General features: G+C 53.0%; 1 protein-coding gene across 3 annotated transcripts in view; it reads left to right on the top strand.

Moving 5' to 3' along the window:
- GATD3 (glutamine amidotransferase class 1 domain containing 3) overlaps window positions 1-19,711 on the top strand; it is a 33,997-nt gene extending 14,286 nt beyond the window's left edge. The window contains exons 6-7 of one of the 3 annotated variants that reach the window (XR_009215810.1): window positions 13,024-13,266; window positions 13,432-13,956. Coding sequence is in view for 2 of the 3 variants with exons in the window: in XM_058523225.1 (XP_058379208.1) it covers window positions 13,024-13,201 (178 nt within the window). In the remaining variant the exon portion in view is untranslated. Of the gene's footprint in view, window positions 1-13,023; window positions 13,323-13,431; window positions 13,957-18,572 lie in introns of those variants that run through there. The other 2 variants (XM_058523225.1, XM_058523224.1) reach the window with 2 other exon arrangements.
- The last annotated feature ends 122 nt before the right edge of the window (window positions 19,712-19,833 follow it).

Raw genomic sequence — 19,833 nt, forward strand, 5'->3', positions numbered from 1 at the left:
TGTATGTGTTCCAGGTCCTGTGTCAGGTACGTGGGTCACGTTTCCTCCCACTCGTCTTCATTCTCCATGGCGTCTTGATGCACAGAGATTCCTAGTTTCTGTGTTGGCCCATATATCACCCTGTACGGTTTGTGTTTTCCTGTTGTTCTGTTGAAGAAAACGTCCTCCCCCAGATCACGAAGGCATTTCCTTGTGTCATCCTCTGTGATCTGTGTTATCATTGTTTTGCCTCCACGTTTAGATCAGAGGTTCACCTGGAAGAATGTTAGTGAATCCTTGTGCTCTACAGTTTGATTTGTCTGTTCTGAAAATGCCAGGGGACGTGCTGTGGAGCAGAGTGGGGTGCAACGACCCGTGAGTGATCACTGCGCGGCCAGGGTGCCCTTGGAACTGAGCCGATGCCGTCTGGAACCCCCTCCACCTGCACCGTCTGCCCACTCGGGGTTTACCCCCTGGCTTGGGCAAGCTCAGGTGCCATGGGACATAAGAGCCCAAGAAATAGAGCCCGAGCTCGGGAAATGGCAGGCTGACTGGGTGTCACCTCCTGTCACCTCTACTTCACCTGCAGTGAACCCACCCAAGGGCAGGTGACCAGCGAGGGCAGGGAGATCTTACAGGAACACCCCCCAGAAGTGTTGATGTGATCATTAGCATTTGTACGGCTCCCTGCCTACACTTCCTTGTTGTCCGTCCTGTACTCTTTCCAGATGAAATATCTGATTGCCCAGTTCACAGAAGCCCACCGTGGGAGCCTCGCCTCCTTCCTGAAATCCCAGTGCAGAGATGCAATACGGTACTGGCCTCCTCATGGGGCTTCCCCGTGCTGGAGCCCGTCGGCACTGGATCTGCCCGTTTAGCCCTGTGGCAGCCCTGGGAGGCTGTCCTTGACGTCCCACGTGGTAAGGCTGAGCTGGGACTTGAGTAGGCAGAGAGACCAGCACTAGAACCTGTACTCTGGGAACAAATCTGAGATGTTGGGAAGCCCAGAGAGGGGCCCCAGCGGACCACATCCAGGGGTGTTCATGTGACAACAGTTGAGTGCCTACTGCATGCCCCTTGCTGTTTCAGAGTCGGAGGAGACAGGTGGACGTGACCCCAGTGCACATGGAGCCCAGGCTGGGGGGATGGCCAATATGTGAGCAGGTGAGCCATGGAGCCGAGGACAGTGGAGGGCATGCGGACGTGCTGGGAAGGAGGGTGGGTGGCGCTGGGTGGGGCCAGGGGTCAGAAGGGACAGGGTGCCCTCTGAGCAAGGATGAGAGAGGCAGAGCGAGTGGGTAGCTGTGTGTGAAGGACGTTCCAGACGGAGGAGTGGCTGGTGCAGAGGCCCAGCGGGGCAGCCAGGGAGTTTGAGGACAGGAGGGTGGGGTGCCAGGAGGCAGGGGTAGCGTGCTCGGTGCCTGCGGCAAGGCCGAGGGTTGTGGGGCCCAGGAGGCTCCTTGACCAGGAGGCCTGGCTGGGGAGCATGCCCGTGGGTCCGGCTCACCACCAGGGGTGCTGCAGAGCTGTCTTCTGGGGTCTGGCTGCAGGCTCCCAGCCTTGACCCAGCCTGGGTAGGCGCCTTCCTGGGCCTCCCCCTGCAAGCACCACCAGGGGTGGGGGTTGACACCTTTCAGAAGCCCTCCTGGACCCCACCTTCCCGTCTGTCTGGTCCTCTTCGTGGGCACCTCTTAGCACCCCACCCATCCCTCCACCTGGAAAGCCCAGCCCCCCTCATCCTTCAGCCCCTTGCTTCAGCGTCTTCCTGCAGAGAACTATCTGTGCTCCTTGGCCTGCTGTCGTGAGCTCATGGTCTGTAACTACGCACATGTGTGTGCGCATGCCTGTGTGCACACACGTCACTTGTCTGTCCTCCACATGGACCGAGAGCTCCAGGAGAGAAGACACCAACCTTGTTAGCGCTCCTCAGTCCCCCCAGGGCCAGGCGGGACCAAGCCTGGTGGGCTCAGCATGACCTTCCCAATGGGTGCTGGAAGTCCTGAGGCTCGCTGACTGGACGCGGGGTCCACGCAGAGGCCCATCTGGTGCCCACCCTCAGCCCGACTCCAGGGCCTCCTTCACCCACCCTCTCCACTGGGTAGCAACTGCCGTGCTTCGACTTCGTGTTTCTGTAAGACTTCCCTTGATAGCACTTTCTTTGTTTTATCTAGACTTTAGTTTCTAGAGCAGTTTTAGATTCAAGGCAAAATCAGCCAGAAAGTACAGAGAGTTCCCGTATTCCCCCTGCCCCTACACATGCACAGCCTCCCCCATTGTCAGCATCCCCGCCAGAGCGGTGCATCTGTTCCAACTGATGAGCCTACACTGACACACCACCATCTCCCAGAGTCCACAGTTTGCACTAGATCACTCTTGGTGTTGTGCATTCTGTGGATTTGGACAGATGTATAACATGTGTCCACCATTGTACTATCATACGGAGTAGTGTCCCTCCCCTAAAAGTCCTCTGTGCTCCTCCTGTTCATTCTTCTCCCCCTAACCCTGGCAACCACCCATCTTTTCACTGTCTCCATAGTTGCACCTTTTTCAGAATGTCATATAGTTGGAGTCATACAGTATGCAGCCTTTTCAGACTGGTTTCTTTCACTTAGTAATATGCATTTAAGTTTCCTCCACGTCTTTTCATGGCTTGATAGTTTTCTTTTTAGTGCTGAATAATATTCCATTGTCTGGATGGACCACAGTTTATCCGTTCACCTACTGAGGGACATCTTGGTTGCTTCCAAGGTCTGGCAATTATGAATAAAGCTGCTGTAAATATCCGCGTGCAGGTTTTCGTGTGGACATAAGTTTTCAGGTCCTTTGGGTAAATACCAAGGAGCGTGATTGCTGGATCGTATGGTAAGAGTGCATTTAATTTTCTAAGAAATTTCCAGAGTGGCTACACCATTCTGCATTCTCAGCAGCAGTGAATGAGAGCGCCTGTTGCTGCACATCCTCACCAGCATTTGGTGTTGTCAGTGATCTGGATTTTGGTCATTCTGATAGGTGTGTAGTGGTATCTTGTTGTTGTTTTAATTTGCATTTCCCTGATGACATAGGATGCAGAGCATCTTTCCATATGCTTGTTTGCCATCTGTATCTCTTCTTTGATGAGGTGTTTTTTTTTACATCTTTTGCCCGTTTTTAAATCTGTTGTTCATTTTCTCCTTGTTGTGTTTTAAGAGTTCTTGGTGTGTTTTAGATGTCTCAGATAACTCTTTTGCAATTATCTTTCCCAGTCTGTGGCTTGACTTTTCATTCTCTTGACAGTGTATTCTCTAGAGAAAATTTTTAGTTTTAATGCAGTCCATCTTGTCAGATATTTCTGTCATGGATCGTACCTCCAGTGTTGTATCTAAAAGGCGTTACCATATCCAAGGTCATCTAGGTTTTCTCTACTGTTATCTTCTAGGGATTTTATAATTTTGCGGTTTATGTTCATGCCTGTGATCCATTTTGAGTTAATTTTTGTGAAGGGTGTCAGTTCTGTGTCTAGATTCATTTTTTTGCATGTGATGTCCGGTTTTTCCAGCACCATTTGTTGAAAAGACTATTTTCCCATTGTATTGCTTTTGCTCGTTTGTCAAAAATCAGTTGACCGTAGGGGCCGGCCTGGTGGCATAATGGTTGGGTTCGGTGTGCTCTGCTTCAGCGACCCGGGGTTTGCAGGTTCGGATCCCAGGCACGGACCTACACCACTCGTCAGCCATGCTGTGGTGGCGACCCACATACAAAATAGAGGAAGATGGTCACAGATGTTAGCTCAGGGCGAATCTTCCTCAGCAAAAAAAAAAAAAAAAAAAAATCAGTTGACTGTATTTGTGTGGGTCTATTTCTGGCTCTCTATTGTGTTTCACTGATCTATTTGTTTGTTCTGTCGCCAACACCATACTGTCTTGACTGCTGTAGCTTTATAGGAAGTCTTGAAGGCGAGTAGCATCAGTCCTCTGACTTTGTTCTTCTCGTTCAATGATGTGTTGTGAATTAACCTTGTGTCCTACAACCTTGCTATCATTGCTTCTCAGTTCCAGGAGGTTTTTTGTTGATTTTTTCAGATCTTCTACTTAGACAATCATGTCATCTGTGAACAAAGACAGTTTTATTTCTTCCTTCCCAATCTGTATTCCTTTTATTTCCTTTTTCTTGTCTGATTGCATTAGCTAGGACTTCTAGTACAGTCTTGAAAAGGAGTGGTGAGGGGACAGCCCTGCCTTGCTCGTGATCTTAGCAGGAAAGCGTCTGGTTTCTCACCATTAACTATGTTGTGAACTGTAGGTTTTTATAGATGTTCTTTATCAAGCTGAGGAAATTCTTTTATCTTGAGAGTTTTTATCATAAATTGGTGTTGGAATTTGTCAAATGCTTTTTCTGCGTCTGTTGATATGATCATGAGATTTTTCTTCTTTAGCTTGTTGATATGATGGATTATATTAATTGATTTTCAAATGTTGAACCAGCCTTGCCTATCTGGAATAAATCCCACTTAGTCATGGCGTATAATTCTTTTTAAATGTTGTTGGATTTTGCTAATATTTTGTTGAGGATTTTTGCACCTATGTTCATGAGAGTTATTGATCTGCAGTTTTCTTTTCTTGTAGTGTCTTTGTCTGGTTTTGGTATTAGGGTAATGCTGGCCTCAGAATGAGTTAGGAAGTGTGCCTTCTACTTTGTCTTCTGGAAGAGACTGTAGAGAGTTGGTATAATTTCTTTCTTAAATGTTTGGTGGAGTTCACTGAGCCCATATGGGCCTGATGCTTTCTGTTTTGGAAGATTATTTAATTATTGATTCAATTTCTTAGTAGATCTAGGCCTTCTCAGATTCTCTGTTTCTTTTTGTGTGAGTTTTGGCAGATTGTGTCTTTCAAGGAATTGGTCCATTTCATCTGGGTTATCCAATTTGTGGGCATAGAGTTGTTCATAGTATTCCTTTATTATCTTTTTAATGTCTGTGGGATCTTTAATGAGGTCATCTCTTTCATTTCTGGTATTAGTAATTTGTGTCTTCTCTGTTTTTATTCTTAGCTTGGCTAGAGACTTATCAATGTTACTGATCTTTTCAAAGAAGAACCAACCACTTTTGGTCTCAATGATTTTCTCTGTTAATTTCCTGTTTTCAGTTTCATTGATTTCTGCTCTAATTTTTATTATTTCTTTTCTTCTCCTTGCTTTGGGTTTATAATTTGCTCTTCTTGGGCCGGCCCTGTGGCTTAGCAGTTAAGTGTGCCCGCTCCGCTAGTAGCAGCCTGGGTTCGGATCCGGGCGTGCACTGACGCACTGCTTCTCTGGCCATGCTGAGGCCGCGTCCCACATATGGCAACTAGAAGGATGTGCAACTATGACACAACTATCTACTGGGGCTTTGGGGAAAAAAAAGGAGGAGGATTGGCAATAGATGTTAGCTCAGAGCCGGTCTTCCTCAGCAAAAAGAGGAGGATTAGCATGGATGTTAGCTCAGGGCTGATCTTCCTCACACACACAAAAAAAAACAACAACACTATAATTTGCTGTTCTTTCCTAGTTTCCTAAAGTGAAAACTTAGATTACTGATTTTAGATCTTTCTTCTTTTCTAATAATTGCATCCAGTGCTATAAATTTCCCTCTAATTTTGTGTAGAAATGTGTAGGATGCTCCGTGTGGCATGCTTTTGCTGCATCACACAAATTTTAAGTTGTATTTTCATTTTCACTTAGTTCAGACTATTTTTAAATTTCTCTTGAGTTTTCATCTTTAATCTCCAAGTATTTAGGAATTTTCCCGCTATCTTTCTGTTATTGATTTCCAGTTTAATTCTGTTGCGGTCTGAGAGCAGACATTGTATGATTTCTATTCTTTTAAGTTTGTTAAGGTGTGTTCTTGTCTCAGAATGTGGTCTGTCTTGGTGAATGTTCCAGGAGAGCTTGAGAAGAATATGTATTCTGCTGTTGTTGGGTGAAGTAGTCTGTAGATGTCAGTTATATCCAGTTGATTGATGGTGTTGTTCAGTTCCATTATGTTCTTACTGATTTTCTGTCTGCTGGATCTGTTCATTTCTGAGACAGGGATGTCAGAGTCTCTGTCTACAATAATGGGTTCATCTGTTTCTCCTTGCAGTTCTGTCACTTTTTGCCTCACATAGTTTGATGCTCTGTTGTTAGGCACATACATGTTAAAAATTATGTCTTCTTAGAGAATTGACCCCATTATCATTACGTGATGCCCCTCTTTCTCCCTAATAACTTTCCTTGCTTTGAGATTTGCTCTGTGTGAAATTAATGTAGCTACTCCTGCTTCCTTTTGATTCGTGTTAGTGTGGTATATCTTTCTCCATCCCTTTACTTTTAATCTATATGAGTCTTTATATTTAAAGTGGGTTTCTTGCAGACAACTATAGTTGGGTCTGACAATCTGTGTCTTAATTGGCGCATTTAGATCATTGACATTCAGAGTGATTATTGACATAGTTGGATTAATGTCTGCCTTATTCGTTACTGTTTTCTGTTTGTTACTTCCCTTGGTCTTGGTTCCTATTTTTGTCTTCCACTCTTTTTCTTCCTTTTGTGGTTTTAATTGAGCATTTTGTGTGATTTAATTTTCTCTCCTTCCATAGGATATCAGTTATACTTCTTTTTACTTTTTTTAGTGGTTGCCCTAGAGTTTGCAGTATACACCTGGAGCTGATCCAAGTCCACTTTCAGATCAACCTGTACCACTTCATGGGTAGTGTGAGTGCTTTATGATGACACAGTATCCCTGAGTCCTTCCAGTCCTGTGTCAGTGCCCTTGTTCATTTCATTTATCTATCCGCTATAATCATTGATTGTATTGTTGCTGTTATATTTTGAACAAACTGCTATCTGTTAGATCAATTAAAAATAAGAAAGATGAATTTTTAATTTTGCCTTCCCCATTCCTTCTGTAACACTCTTCCTTTCTTTATGTAGATCTGCGTTTCTTCCCTATAGCATCTTCCTTCTCTCTGAAGAACTTTCCCTAACATTTCTTGCAAAGCAGGTCTGCTGGCAATAAGTTCCTCGGTGTGTGTTTGTCTGAGAAGGTCTTTTATTTCTCCACTTTCGAAGGGTAATTTTGCAGGATACAGAATTCTAGGTTTGGGGGTTTTCTCTCAACACTTTAAATATTTCACTCCCCTCTCTTCCCTCATGGTTTCTGAGGAGAAGTCGATGGAATTCCTGTCTTCGTTCCTCGTAGGAGAGGTGTTTCGTTCTCTGGCTCTTTCGGGGTGTTTTCTTGATCTTGGTTTTCTGCAGTTTGAATGTGATGTGCCTGGTTCTAGGTTTTTGGCATGATATCGCCTTTAACCTGAGCTGCAACAGGACAAGATTTAGCCCCTGGGCACCATGCCTAGGTAGGGTAGACAGTCCTGGGATTGGGGCCCTGGCCCTCGCCCAGCGATGCCGCCTGCAGTGCAGTCTCCTTCGTGCTGCACTTCTGCTCTCACCAGTTGCTTCTGCTGCCCTCCTGAAGCCACTACCCCGAGTGAGAAAGGGGTGGGTAGGCACTGAGGGAGGGGCTGGGCTGGCTGTGGAGGGGTGTTGACTAGGAGTGGGTGGGAGGTGGGGGTGCCACTACTGTCCGTGCCATGTCCTCGAGCCCTGCTCTGGCCCGGAGCTAGGTGCTGCCTTAGAGCCGAGGAGCAGGAGTCCCAGCGGTCCCGCTCTGAGTGGTTTGCTGGGGTGTGTGCACTGTGCGTCTCCCTGACTTCCGAGTCTGACAGCCACACCAGGGACTAAATGATTGTGGACACCTGAGTGGCCCTGGGGAGACTAGCCCAAATTGCTGACTCAGAACCGTGAGCAAATAAAAAGATGATGTTTTAAGCCACCAAGTTTTGGGGTGGTTTGTTACACAGCAAGAGGTAACTGATACACGCCCTGCACAGGCTCGGGGCCTGTGCAGTGGGGTGCCCACAGTTCACTCCCCTGACTCGAGGGGTCCATGCCTCTGGCACCTCACAGACGGGGCTCTCCAGGGCGTCAGACGGGCAGTGTCGGGCCTGGTTCCTGATTCCCGCTCAGTGGCTGACCCTTCTACTGTGCAACCTCAGGCAAATCATGTGCCTGCTGAGGCCACAGAGAAGTGGAGGTGACAACACCTGCTCCTGTGGGCTCCCGAAGACTTAGGCTCTGAGGAATACATGTGTGTGTGCAGGTATGGGTGCGTATGTGTAGGTGTGTGGTTGTGTAGATGTGTATGTTGGTATGGATGCATGTGTATATGTAGGTATATGTGCGTGTGTACATATAGATGTGTGCATGCGTGTAGGTGTGCTGTGCACGTGTGTGGGTGTGCACACGTGTATGTGAGCATCTAGGATAGGGTCGGAGACGCCAGCCTGTGGGCATTGCAGAAACAGGAACTATTTTTGTTTATTATTTCACAGCATGAGTTACCTTCTTAGAAAACCACTGCAGCCTCAAGAAGGACGACAGCCGACCAGTCATTTAGAGACGCCGGCCCTGGGGGCCCAGCGCAGCGACCCTTGTGTGGGGGCAGGGCTGGCGAGGAGTGGGGTGGGCTGTGGTGCTGACCTGACGATGCTGCCCCGCTTTCCTGTTGCTGTGGCAGCAGCCGTCCAGCCCTGCCCCTCCTTGCTCAGGAAAGCTGCCCGCACCCCTGGGTGCTCTGTGGTCCCCACCTCAGCCTAGAGGGGGTGGGGAACTCGGGGAGCTGGATGTGCTGAAGCGCAAAGCCAGGAGGGTCCTGCCCGACAGGACCCAGGGGAGCTTAGGGGCTGCTTTTAGAGGCGATAATTGAGCATCAGTAATTGACTCCTGCTGTGATGGACCGGGCCCAGCCTTCGGGGACCCAGCAGGCTCCTGACTTGTTGAGGGGCACTCCTGTTCCAAGTTCCTGTGCGGCCCAAGTCCCTGACAGACAGCCGAGTTTCCATGGGCACAGCGCCTGCTGGGGGAGCCCTGTCTTCCCGGCAGCTGGTCGGGGACACCTCCATTTCAGATCTGTTTTCTGAGCAACGTCTGCCCAGAAGAGAGCTGAGCAGACAAGCCAGGGAGCATAAGAGTGGAGTCCATCTGCCATGGGATCGTTTGGTGTAGTGCAGGGTGTGCATGCGTGGGGACGAGAGCAGGGATCCGGGAGTCAGTGGCACCCCAGGGCAGCGTGCCCGCAGCTGGTGGGTGGCCTGCGTGCCCCGTCCACGGGCCGCTGCACACGGTGGCCTCGGCGGCAGCTGGCACCCATCCTGGGTGGTTCTGGAGGTCACGTGACAGTGGGTTAAAAACGGCGAGGCTCTGTGCAAATGCGCGCTGGCGCGTTGGTCCCTCATTTGCCAGCAGCCATCCCGGCGTCAGCTCTTGAGCAGGAGCAGCCCGGAAGACTTTTAGGGGGACTTTGGAGTTGTTTATGTGGGATGGCAGTGTCCACTCTCAGCCCTCAGGCCCAGCAGATGCACCCCTTCTTTTGTTCATTGATGTGTCTTGGGGCTCAGCTCATGTTCTTCCCCCATCCTTTAGGTTTTCCAGAACCTTCCAGCACCCCGTCCCTGTTGCTCACATCAGCACATTTGCCCCCAGGGTTCCCCACATAGCAGGCACTGTCTGTGTTCCTCCCATTTAGTCACTACAGACCCGTGAGTGGGTGTGTCAGCTTCGTGGGGCTGCTGTAACAAGTTACCAGACTTCCCACTGCAGAGATTTATCCTCTCTCAGTCTGGAAGCCAGAAGTCTGAGGTCAGGTTATGGGCAGGGCTGGTTCCTCCTGAGACTGTGAGGGGGAATCTGTCCCAGGCTCTCCCCCAGCTTCTGGGGGTTTGCTGGCCATCTTGGGTTCCTTGGCTTGTAGATGCGTCACCTGATCTCAGCATTTACCGTCACACAGTGTGCTCCCTGTGTGTGTCTGTGTCCAGATCTCCCGTTTCTATAAGGATGTGAGTCAGATTGGACTAGGGCCCCCCAGTGACCTCATTTTAACTTGACGACATCTACAAAGACCCTATTTCCAAATAAGTCACATTCACAGGTGCTGCTGGGGCTTAGGATGCCAGCGTGTGAATTTTGGGGGGACGGGTTCAGTCCGTTGTGGTAGGCACTAGGATCCCATTCATAGGAAGAGACCTGAGGTGCAGAGTGGGGGTTGCTCCTCCTGGGGCCCCACAGCTCACAAGTGTTGGGGGACCCCAGTTGCTCTCTATGCAGCAACTCCTCCCTGTCGCTTCCAGGCCCTCCTGCGTCTTTGTGGTCAGGGGCTGTGGCTAGTCTTGGCTCTGGGCAGCCTGTGTGCCCAGCCCGCTGCTCTGGCCTCAGGTCACCTGTGACTCTGGCTGGAGGACGGGTGGTCAGGGCCGCCCTGGAGGACACCTACCTCGTGTCGTCACGGGCCCCGGAGAACGCTCACCTTGTGTTGGATTGTGTCTTGTTTAGAGTCTCCTGGAGGCCCCTCGATGGCATGAGACTAGCTCATGCCTTTGCCACCGAGAACGTGGGGCCGTGGGCACCCACGGTACACAGTGCGCGCACGGGCTCTGTAATCACCACCGATGGGTTCCCCACGCGGAGACTGCCGCTCGCGCCCACAGCACCCCTCGCTTTCCTGTCATACACGCCAGCACCCCTCGGACCTTGTGCACCCTGAGCGCGGGCTTAGTTCTCGGCTCCAGGAGGAAAGGGGTTCCTGCTGGGGATGGAGAGCGCAGGGTTGCAGTGGGGGACTCGGAAAAAACTTATGGAATTCTCTTCCGATAATATAACCTGTCGCTTTGTTAAATGTCCTCGTTAATATTTCCTGTCTCATTTTCTTGCCTCCCTGCACTTCCTGGTATGGGCTGAGGTCAGATAGCGGACGTACTGAGACACTTCTCATCAACGTCTCAGGGTGCTTCTGATCTGGCCCCAAACAGGAAGTCCTGTGAGTCGCGTCGCCGGAAGTCTCCGTGCGCACCTCAGCTCTGTGCACATGGCTGCGTCCGGGCACCTGCCCTGGGCTCTGCGGAGACGCTTGTACTCTCAGCCCGAGGGGACTCCTTCCCAGCTCGGGGAAGACACCGTTAGCTTACTGGGATTACAGCACGGTTTGGGAGACGAGGAACCCATCAGTATTGGTGTCCTTGGGCGGCCGTGACAATTACCACAGACAGGGCGGCTTGCACTACAGACACGCATTCTCTCCCAGTCGGGAGGCTGGTTGTCCGAGATCCGGGTGTGGGAGGGCTGGCTCCTCTGAGGCCTCCCTCCTTGGCTTGGACACGCCATCTCCTCCCTGTGTCCTCACGGTCGTCCCTCTGTGTACATCTGTGTCCTCATCTCTTCTCGTAAGGACACCAGTCAGATTGGGTTACAGCCCACCTCAATGACTTCATTTTCCCTTCATCACCTCTTTAAAGACCCCCATCTGCAAATAGAGCCACATTCTGAGGTGCTGGGGGTCAGAGTGTCAACTTCTGGACTTTTTGGGGGGAGGGGAAACAATTCAGCCCATAAAACCATCTTTTTTAGTTTTGAAGTCAGTATCAAGGCTGAAGGCGAATATTAACCATCTTGGGTTCAGTGGCCCCCGTCTGACGGAGCAGAGCTTGTTCTGGTGGAGTTCTGAGTGCCCCTCTGTGGCAGCCTCGCGGGCCCTCGCCCCAAGCTCGCGTAGCAGGCTGCATGGCCACGCAGGCTCTGGCTCTGCCCACGTCTAGGGATTTTCAGGGGAACACGGATTGTTTTCCGTTTAATTGTGGTGAAATACACATAACACAGAGTTACCATTTAACCGTTTTAATGTGTATAGCTCAGTGGCAGTGAGGACGGTGACAATGCCCTGCGGCCACCAGCAGAGTCCAGTTCCAGACCCCTTGTCACCCCACATGCTGCCGCACCCGCCCGGTAGGCCCCTGCCTGCCTCTGAGACTCGTCCACTCTGCGTGGTTGTGGGTTCTGGATGCTGGAGACCTTCCTGAGCTGGTCCTCAGAGACAGAATTAAAGAAGAGGTGGCCCGGGTCTCAGATGCCTCTCTGCCCGCCCGCTGTGGGACTGCAGCCAGTGCCTGCAGTGCGTGCTGCCTATTTCCTCATCGGTCAGTCCCCGGCGCACTTAGGAGAGTCCTGGACATGCTGGTGACCAGAAGTGCTGCTGATGACCGTGCACTTCCCAGAGCCACCCAGACTGTCCTCTCGAGGCCGTCCCACCAGGGCTGGGACGTGACCCCACTGTGCCCACAGCACTGCCTTCTTCTGAGCCTGAGCTCCCAGCTGGCTGTCCTGGCTGGTTCTCTGGAAGCCTCCTGAGAGGGGGTCCAGTGATTTATGGAGGAGGGACACGCAGGTGGGGGAGACAGGAGAGAGGGCGGGGGAGGCAAGCAGGCAGGTGTCAGGTGATCAGGACCCCGGGTTCTGGAGGGTGAGTTGGCCTCAGGATTCCCTGCAGGGTGAACTGGGTGGGCTTCCTCACCCCCATCCCGTCTGTCCCTCAGTTCTGGGACACAGGTTCCCAGATGCCTCCTGGGAACCACAGTGCTGGCTGCTAGTGCCCCAGAGCCCAGAGGCTCCCGCGGTGTGGTGGGGGCACGAGAGGACGAAAGGGCTGGAGGGGTCTGGGAGAGCACGGCCCCTCCTGCAGCCCTGGGCCTGAGCTGTCCCAGGGCGCCTTCCTGGCGGCTCCTGCAAGGCGGGGCCGGCACTGGGGTCTGGAGCTCGGGCAGGTGACATGACGGCAGAGGAAGTGGGTCTCCGGAGCCCTGTAGGGGATTTTGAGGGGGATTTCCAGCCAGGGACCAGCTTTTACTGAAGGCGCTACATGGCTGAGAAGGTCAGTCCTTTATCAAATGAGTCAGTTCAGGAGACACTGCTGCCACCCCTGCGGGTCCCACGCTGGGCCCGGAGCGCTGCCAGGCCCCCCCACCCAGCCCTTCATCCCAGCGGGCCGGCACCCCATCCCCCAGGCTCCTCTGTCCCCACGGGCTGGCACCCTGTCTGTGATGGTTAATTTTTATGTGTCAACTGTGCCATGAGCACCCAGATTAAACCTTATTCTGGGTGTGTCTGTGAGGTATTTTCTGATGAGATTAGCATTGGATTCAGTGGACTCTTCGCCCTCTTCCCCAGCAGTCCCAGCAAAGGCAGACAACAGGAAACTGAGGCAGACACCAGGACCATGTGGAGCCCCGGAGACGTGTCCATGTGGGTGTCTGCGGAGAGATTTGTGCCGGCCCCCAGCCTGGCTCTGGGCATCCCCCTCGCAGGCCAGGTCCAAGGACATCAGGACTCATGGCTGCTGTCCTGACGAGGGGCTCGGCCCAACGCCCCACTTCTGTATGGGGCTGCGCAGCTCCCCGCTGGGGCCTCCCGGTAGGCTGAGCTGGGTCACGGGGGTCTGCAGGCTGCGAGAGTGGGTGTGAGGTGGGTGCCTGCCTGGGGGTGGGGGCTGCTACCCACTGCCCCGATGGTCATGGAGACAGTCCTTCTGCGTAGAAAAGCCCTCGATCACCCCACGGTGTTCTCCTGGTCCCACAGGGAAGAGCCCGATCCTGACGCCAACGTGGAAGTGGTGTCCAGGGGCCTCTGCGAGCTGAGCTGCCCACGCTTTTACTGCTCTTGTGTCATAACTGTAGAAGTGGCACAACCGAACTGCTCAAACTTGAGAAAAGAAAACATGAGTATCATCTCTCATCCTGCCAGCCTAGTGCAGCCCCGCCCAGTGTTTGCAGTATTTCCACGCACATGTGAATGGCTTACACATTTCTAATAACTGTGCACTCGAGCGTGTTTAAATCCCTGCCTGGACTCGTAATCCCGAACGGCTATGTGGTATTTTCTCAAGGGGCATTTACATAAAACTCCCTCCCACCCCATGATTTTAATGGGCACTGGGGTCGTTGGCAGTATTTTCTGATTAAAATAGTGTTGGGAAGAACATTTTGGCCTCTGAGACTTTTTCCTCCGGGTATTTTCTCAGAAATGGGGTTACAGAATCAAAGTTAAGAACATTTTACAGCCAAGCTGCAGTGTAGGAAGATTCCCACACGGCCAGCCATTCTTTTGTGTTGTTTCCAACGTGAAGGGGCCAGGACCGGCCCTCCCGCTGCGGGGCCTGGGGCTGGGCACTGCCAGGACTGGCAGGAGGGTCCCGAGGGCCTTCCTTGGGGGCTTCTGCGGAAACACGCCCTTCTCCCAGGAAACCCCTCTCCCAGGCTGCTCTGCTGTGGCCGTGGCTCACAGTGGGAGTTCCCATGCATGTTTCCTCTCCACTCCCATGGCCCGGGAGGGTGGCACCACAGGGGGTCGGCTCCTCTTAGGTGGAGGGTCCCCTTTCTTTGTGACAGCCGGGTTCTGGGCACACTTCACTCGATCTCTTGACAAGCAGCGGACCAGTAAGTGAAGGCAGGTGCTTCTAGGAAGCTGGTGGGCTCAGCTCTCGGGGCCAAGCGCAGGAGGGGCTGGGTCAGGACCGGCGGTCAGGTGGCACACAGGCAGGCAAGGGCCACCTCCGGACCATCTAATCCACTGTCACTGCCTGTCACGGCCCCGCCCTCACCGCTGACTTCAGGCAGGTCAGAACATTCATAGTTCCCAGATTTTTCGAGGTGCTCCATGCTTTGGGGCTCCCTGTGGCCTCTCTGGGGGTCCAGCTGGCTGCCCCAGGCTCTGGCCCTCAGTGTCGCCTCCTCCCGTGAGGCTTTTTCTCTTGGAAGCTTTGGCAAACCGTGGTGCCCAACAACGGAGGGAAGGCTGGGCTACCCCCTGACCCCAGGTCCCAATCCCTGTTCATGGAAGGCCCCTGCCCTGCACACACCCCACCACCTCCGTATTCCAGCCTCAGCTCTGCCCACTGCATTCATCCTTTTAAGCAGGTCCTTCCTCTTTACATCGCGACCAAGTGACTGGGGCTGGACAAAGGCCTTCTACTTGACCAAACTCCAGCCAGGCTCCTCTGCGCCCTCCACCGACTGAGCCTCCCTCCTCCGGGGCTCCCGGGTCCGTTCCTGCTGAGTCTAGTTCTAGTAAAGAATCCTGCTGAGACCAGTGGGAGAGAATCATCACCTTCGAGAGCTGATCAAATGGCGCATCCCCTGTGTCCCCCGAGGGGTCTGATCCCCTTGCCTGCCCTCAGCGAGAATCCTGTTATTCCGGGGGAGCCAGAACCCCCTCCTTGTGACATCTCCTCTTAGTGCTTCTCCACTGCCCCCCACTCCTTGGCTGTAAACCCCACTGTCCCTGCTGTACGTGGAGCTGAGCCCACCTCTCTCCCCGATCACGGAGGTCCTGGATAAAGTCTTTGTTAACCGTTTTAACAAGTGTCCGAATGCTTTTTCTTGTGCAGGCTCCCTCCAGACCGGACCAGGAAAGTCTAGGGTATCGATTATGCATGGGCTCCAGCCCTGTGGTCTGAGGTGCTCCCTGAGTTCTTTCTTAAGGGAGAAAGATGCTTTGTTAAGCATCTGTCCCCAGCACAGCAGCTGGCACTGGTTCTGAGGAGCTGTGAGCTGGTTTGGCTGCTGTCCCTAGTCCTGTCCCTCATCTCACACCCGAGGGCTTCCTGGTGCCCCAGGGCTGGGGGGAGGATGGAGGGAGAGCCTGGCCGGGTCTGGGGCCCTCGGGGGCCTTCCGTGCTGTCCTGTGGCTGCAGGGTCTGTGGGACGCTGAGTCAGCCCAGAAAGGCCGACTGAAGCCCCGCCTCCTTTGGGGCGTAGGTCTGGTGTCCAGGAGCACATCCCGGACAGGTGGCCCTCCCTGTGCAGATGATAGCACATGCACGAGAAAACACCAGGTTAAACGGAGCTGAGCAGGCATCTTTATGGAGAAGGTCACAGGCCCGGCGCAAACCTCCCAGAGGACGCCACGCCTCACAGGATCACAGACCCCACTGACCCGGGGACCCCACTGGCCCTCCTCGCCTGCATCCTGTGCAAATACTGTCGCTGGAGACCCACCCTGGGGAGCTGTCCTGAGAACTGAACTAATGGGGTTGGCATCCTAAACAGCCGACTGAAGTACCCTCGGCTGTGTGGTGTTGTCTGGGGGGCCATCGAGACCCCCACGTCCCCAGGGATGCTGGGTCTGCAGAGCACAGCCTGCATGGGACCAGCTGGCGTTTGTGCCATGCAGTGGGTGTGGCCCGGACACGCCTGCTTTTCTGTGGAAGGAATATACTCGGCTCAGATCCTGTGGTGGGCTGAACCGTGGCCCCCACGAGATACATCCACCCGGAACCGCGGGATGTAGCCCTTTTGGAAGTAGGTTTTTGCAGATGTGATTAAGTTAAGGATCTTGAGATGAACTCGTCCTGGATTACCAGAGTCGGCCCTCCATCCAGTGACAAGTGTCCTTATAAGAAACACGTGGGGAGAGAAGAGAGCTTGTGACGTTGAAGGCAGAGATGGGAGTGACTCGGCCAGGCTGGGATCCCCTCCCAGAGCAGTCCCCGTCCCGATGCGGAGGATGGCGGGTGCCCCCCTGCACCTCGAGGGCCAGCCTTCAGGTACAGTGTCCCTGGAGGAGCAACGTGTCTTCACCAGAAAGGAGGGGCCGTTCTAGTACGTTCTAGAAGCAGCCAAAGGGACTTGACTCTGAGCAGGAGCACAGCCGTGGTCACAGAAAGGCCTGACCTGAAGCGAGAGACTCGGGTGGGACAAAGGAGGTGGATGCCACAGGCAACAAGCGGGACAGCGCGGCTCCCTCATGTTTCCTTTCCGGGCAGCTTCGCAGGTCAGGCAGGCAGAGGGGAGACCTGACGGCTCTCAGCAGGGTTTGCTGTGGCGATAACTGCCCAGTGAGTGTGGGGACAGGCAGACCATAGTCCAGGCCCCGCCCCATCCTCGGCCTCCCCAAGGGTGAAGGAGCTCCCACGGTCCCGATGGATCCTCACTGCTGACGTCAGCACAAGACCTCCCGTTTGTCCCCGGGCTGTTGAACTTGGACGGCACGCTGTCCTCTGTCGCCAAAGACCTTTATTGCTGCCTGAACTTGCGCCCAGAAACCCTCCCTGGTCCAGACCCCGCAGGGAGCCACGCTCATAAAAGGAGTTATCTGAAAGGCAGCACTCCCTCCCTGACCCCTGACCCGTGGCCCATCCACCAGGGTGCCTTTGAATGTAGAGTTCCAGAACTTCCACGTTCCAACACGAAGTCAGCGCCACGGTGGTGTCCAGACAGGCTGCAGCAAACCAGGCCACGGGGTGGACAAGGAAGCTGCCGCTGGAGAGAAGTGGGAAGAAAACCCCAGAACACCCCGGAACCGGGGGCGGCTGGCTCTGCACATCCGAGACCACAGGGTCAGTCCCTCTCAGAGCTGACAGTGTGAGGCCACAGTCTCAGAAGACATTCAGGAAGTGCTGGGACGCTGGTGGGCGGTGGGGCCCGAATTTCGGGATGACTGAGCCGGCAGCTCTCAGCCTCAGGAGAGCAGAGCGGAAGTCCGTCTGTCGCCACCCCCCCAGGGGTGGCCCAGGGACAGGAGCAACCAGGGCGTCAGTTCCCCTTTCACCCGACCTCCCCACCCCCCACCTCCCTTTCACAGGTGGCTTTGTGTGGTCACTCAGGCAGGGCATTGTGGCTGGGATTTCTCTCCAGAAAGGACCCTGGAGTCCAAGAGAGAAGTCAGCTTGAATGCCAGAAGCTGTGGTTCAGACACTGTAAGTTTTCCCCAGCATGGTGGTGTGAAAACTTTTTTTGAACCAATATTCTCTCTCTCTTTTTTTTTTTTTTTTGGTCAGGAAGATTAGCCCTGAGCTAATATCCGTTGCCAATCCTCCTGTTTTTGCTGAGGAAGATTGGCCCTGGGCTAACATCCATGCCCATCGTCCTCTACTTTATGTGGGAGACGCTGCCACAGCATGACTTGTTAAGCCGTGCATAGGTCCACGCCCGGGATCTGAACCCATGAACCCTGGGCTGCCGAAGCAGAGCACACAAACTTAACGGCTATGCCACCAGGCTGGCCCCCAAATGTTCCCTTTTTTAAAGTTGTGGTAAAGTATACATAATATAAAATTTACCATTTTAACCATTTTTAGGTGTATAGTTCAGTGGCATTAAGTACATTCACATTGTTGCGCAACCTTCCCCACCATCCGTCTCCAGAACTTTCTCATCTTCCCAAACTGAAACTCTGTTCCCATTAAACACTACCTCCCCATCAACCCCTCCTCCAGCCCCTGGCAGCCACCATCTACCTTCTGTCTCTGTGGATCTGACTCCTCTAGGGACCTTGTGTAAGGAGTCATACAGTATCTGTCCTTTTGTAACTGGCTTATCTCACTCAGCATAATGTCCTTGAGATTCATCCATGCTGTAGCATGTGTCCGAATTTCACTCCTTTTTAAGGCTGAGTAATATTCTGCTATATGGATAGACCACATTTTGCTTATCCATTCATGGGTCAATGGACACTTGGGTTACTTCCACCTTTTGGCTTTGTGAATAGTGCTGCTACGAACGTGGGTGTACAAATATCTCTTCAAGACCCTGCTTTCACTTCTTTTGGGTATATATTCAAAAGTGGAATTGCTGAATCATATGATCATTCTATTTTTAATTTTTGAGGAACCGCCATACTGTTCTCCACGGCAGCTGTGCCATTTTACGTTCCCACCAACTGCACAAGGGATCTGGTGTCTCCACATCCTCGCTCACACTTGTTTCTGTTTTTGTTTTTAGGTAATCCCATCCTAATGGGTGTATGTGGTGAACAGTGTTCAGGATTTTCTAGTTTGAAGAACAGGAGAGGGATCGCCCCACCCTCTCCCCAGGAAGCAGTTCACACGCTCTCTTTACCTCTCTCAAATCGACATGTGTTATGTGTTGATGTACCATTGTGGAAGCCAGCTGTAGACATTTGGACACTAACTACGTCAGCAAACTTCTCCTGGGATGGGGAGAGTGTCACTTCACCGTCCTCAGAACGTTCTGGAGTCACGTCTGCTCTCTAGGCCCATTCAAACGTCCCCACTCATCCCGAGGCTGCCAGGCTTCCCGCTGGTTCTCACATAGCCTCTCCATCTAGACTCTTCTTGATGACATTTTGCTGGGAGAATGCCCCGCACTGCGGATCTGTCTCCCTCCCGGGGTCTTTGACTTGTGCTGTCCTCTCCCTGGTTCCCTGTAACCTGGAGGCAGGGTCTAGGGTGGCTGTTCCTAACCTTGACTTTGCCCCCAGGAGATATTTGCCGACGTCCGGCGATGTTTGTGGCCGTCACTCCGGGGGGTGCTGTTTGACGCCCTCCGGCGTGTGGGGCGCCCCTGGCACGCAGAGATGCCTGCCCCTGATGTCAGCCACACTGGAGTCGAGACCCCTGGCCTGGGGGCCCGCTGAGCTCTGGGTCAGACGTCTCTGGCCAGATCCTTGGTGGGCGCTATCCAGTGCTTGCTCATCAGCAGGCGGCAGCTGACGTCGGACCCCCAACTTTGGCCTTCTGGGCGAGGGGCGCCTGTGACCCTCCACTGTGCAGGCGTGGTTCCGCCTTGGCAAGTCCTGAGTCACATGGGGTGCCCCGCTTCAGCCCCAGTGAATACCCTGGTCCCTGGGAACCCTTCCTGGTGTCTTCCACCACCCTGACGGTCCCAGAAACCGGTGACCACACCGGGGCTGCAGAGGATGCCCGACCTTCGTCAGCACCTCTTCGTGGACCAGCTGACTCTCTGTGAAGAAGTCTCCCTCTGTTTCCCCTTCATCCCAATCTCTCTTGCTTTTTTGGTTTAGTTTTAGTTTTAGATTTTTAAAAAAATCTCTCTCTGGCTTCATGGATTTCTACTCATTCCAAGTGTTATGATGAATTACAGCCATTATTCTGTTTGAAGCTCAAATTGTCTAAAATTCAGCTGCTGGGATTTCATTCTGGCTGGTTCCAGGCTCCACACACCTCCTCCTTCCAGCCTCGTCCCGTGCTCCCCATCACAGGTTTGGGATTGGCCCTTTCTC

Source organism: Diceros bicornis, chromosome 27 (assembly GCF_020826845.1).
Source record: "Diceros bicornis minor isolate mBicDic1 chromosome 27, mDicBic1.mat.cur, whole genome shotgun sequence".
NCBI lineage: Eukaryota > Metazoa > Chordata > Mammalia > Perissodactyla > Rhinocerotidae > Diceros > Diceros bicornis.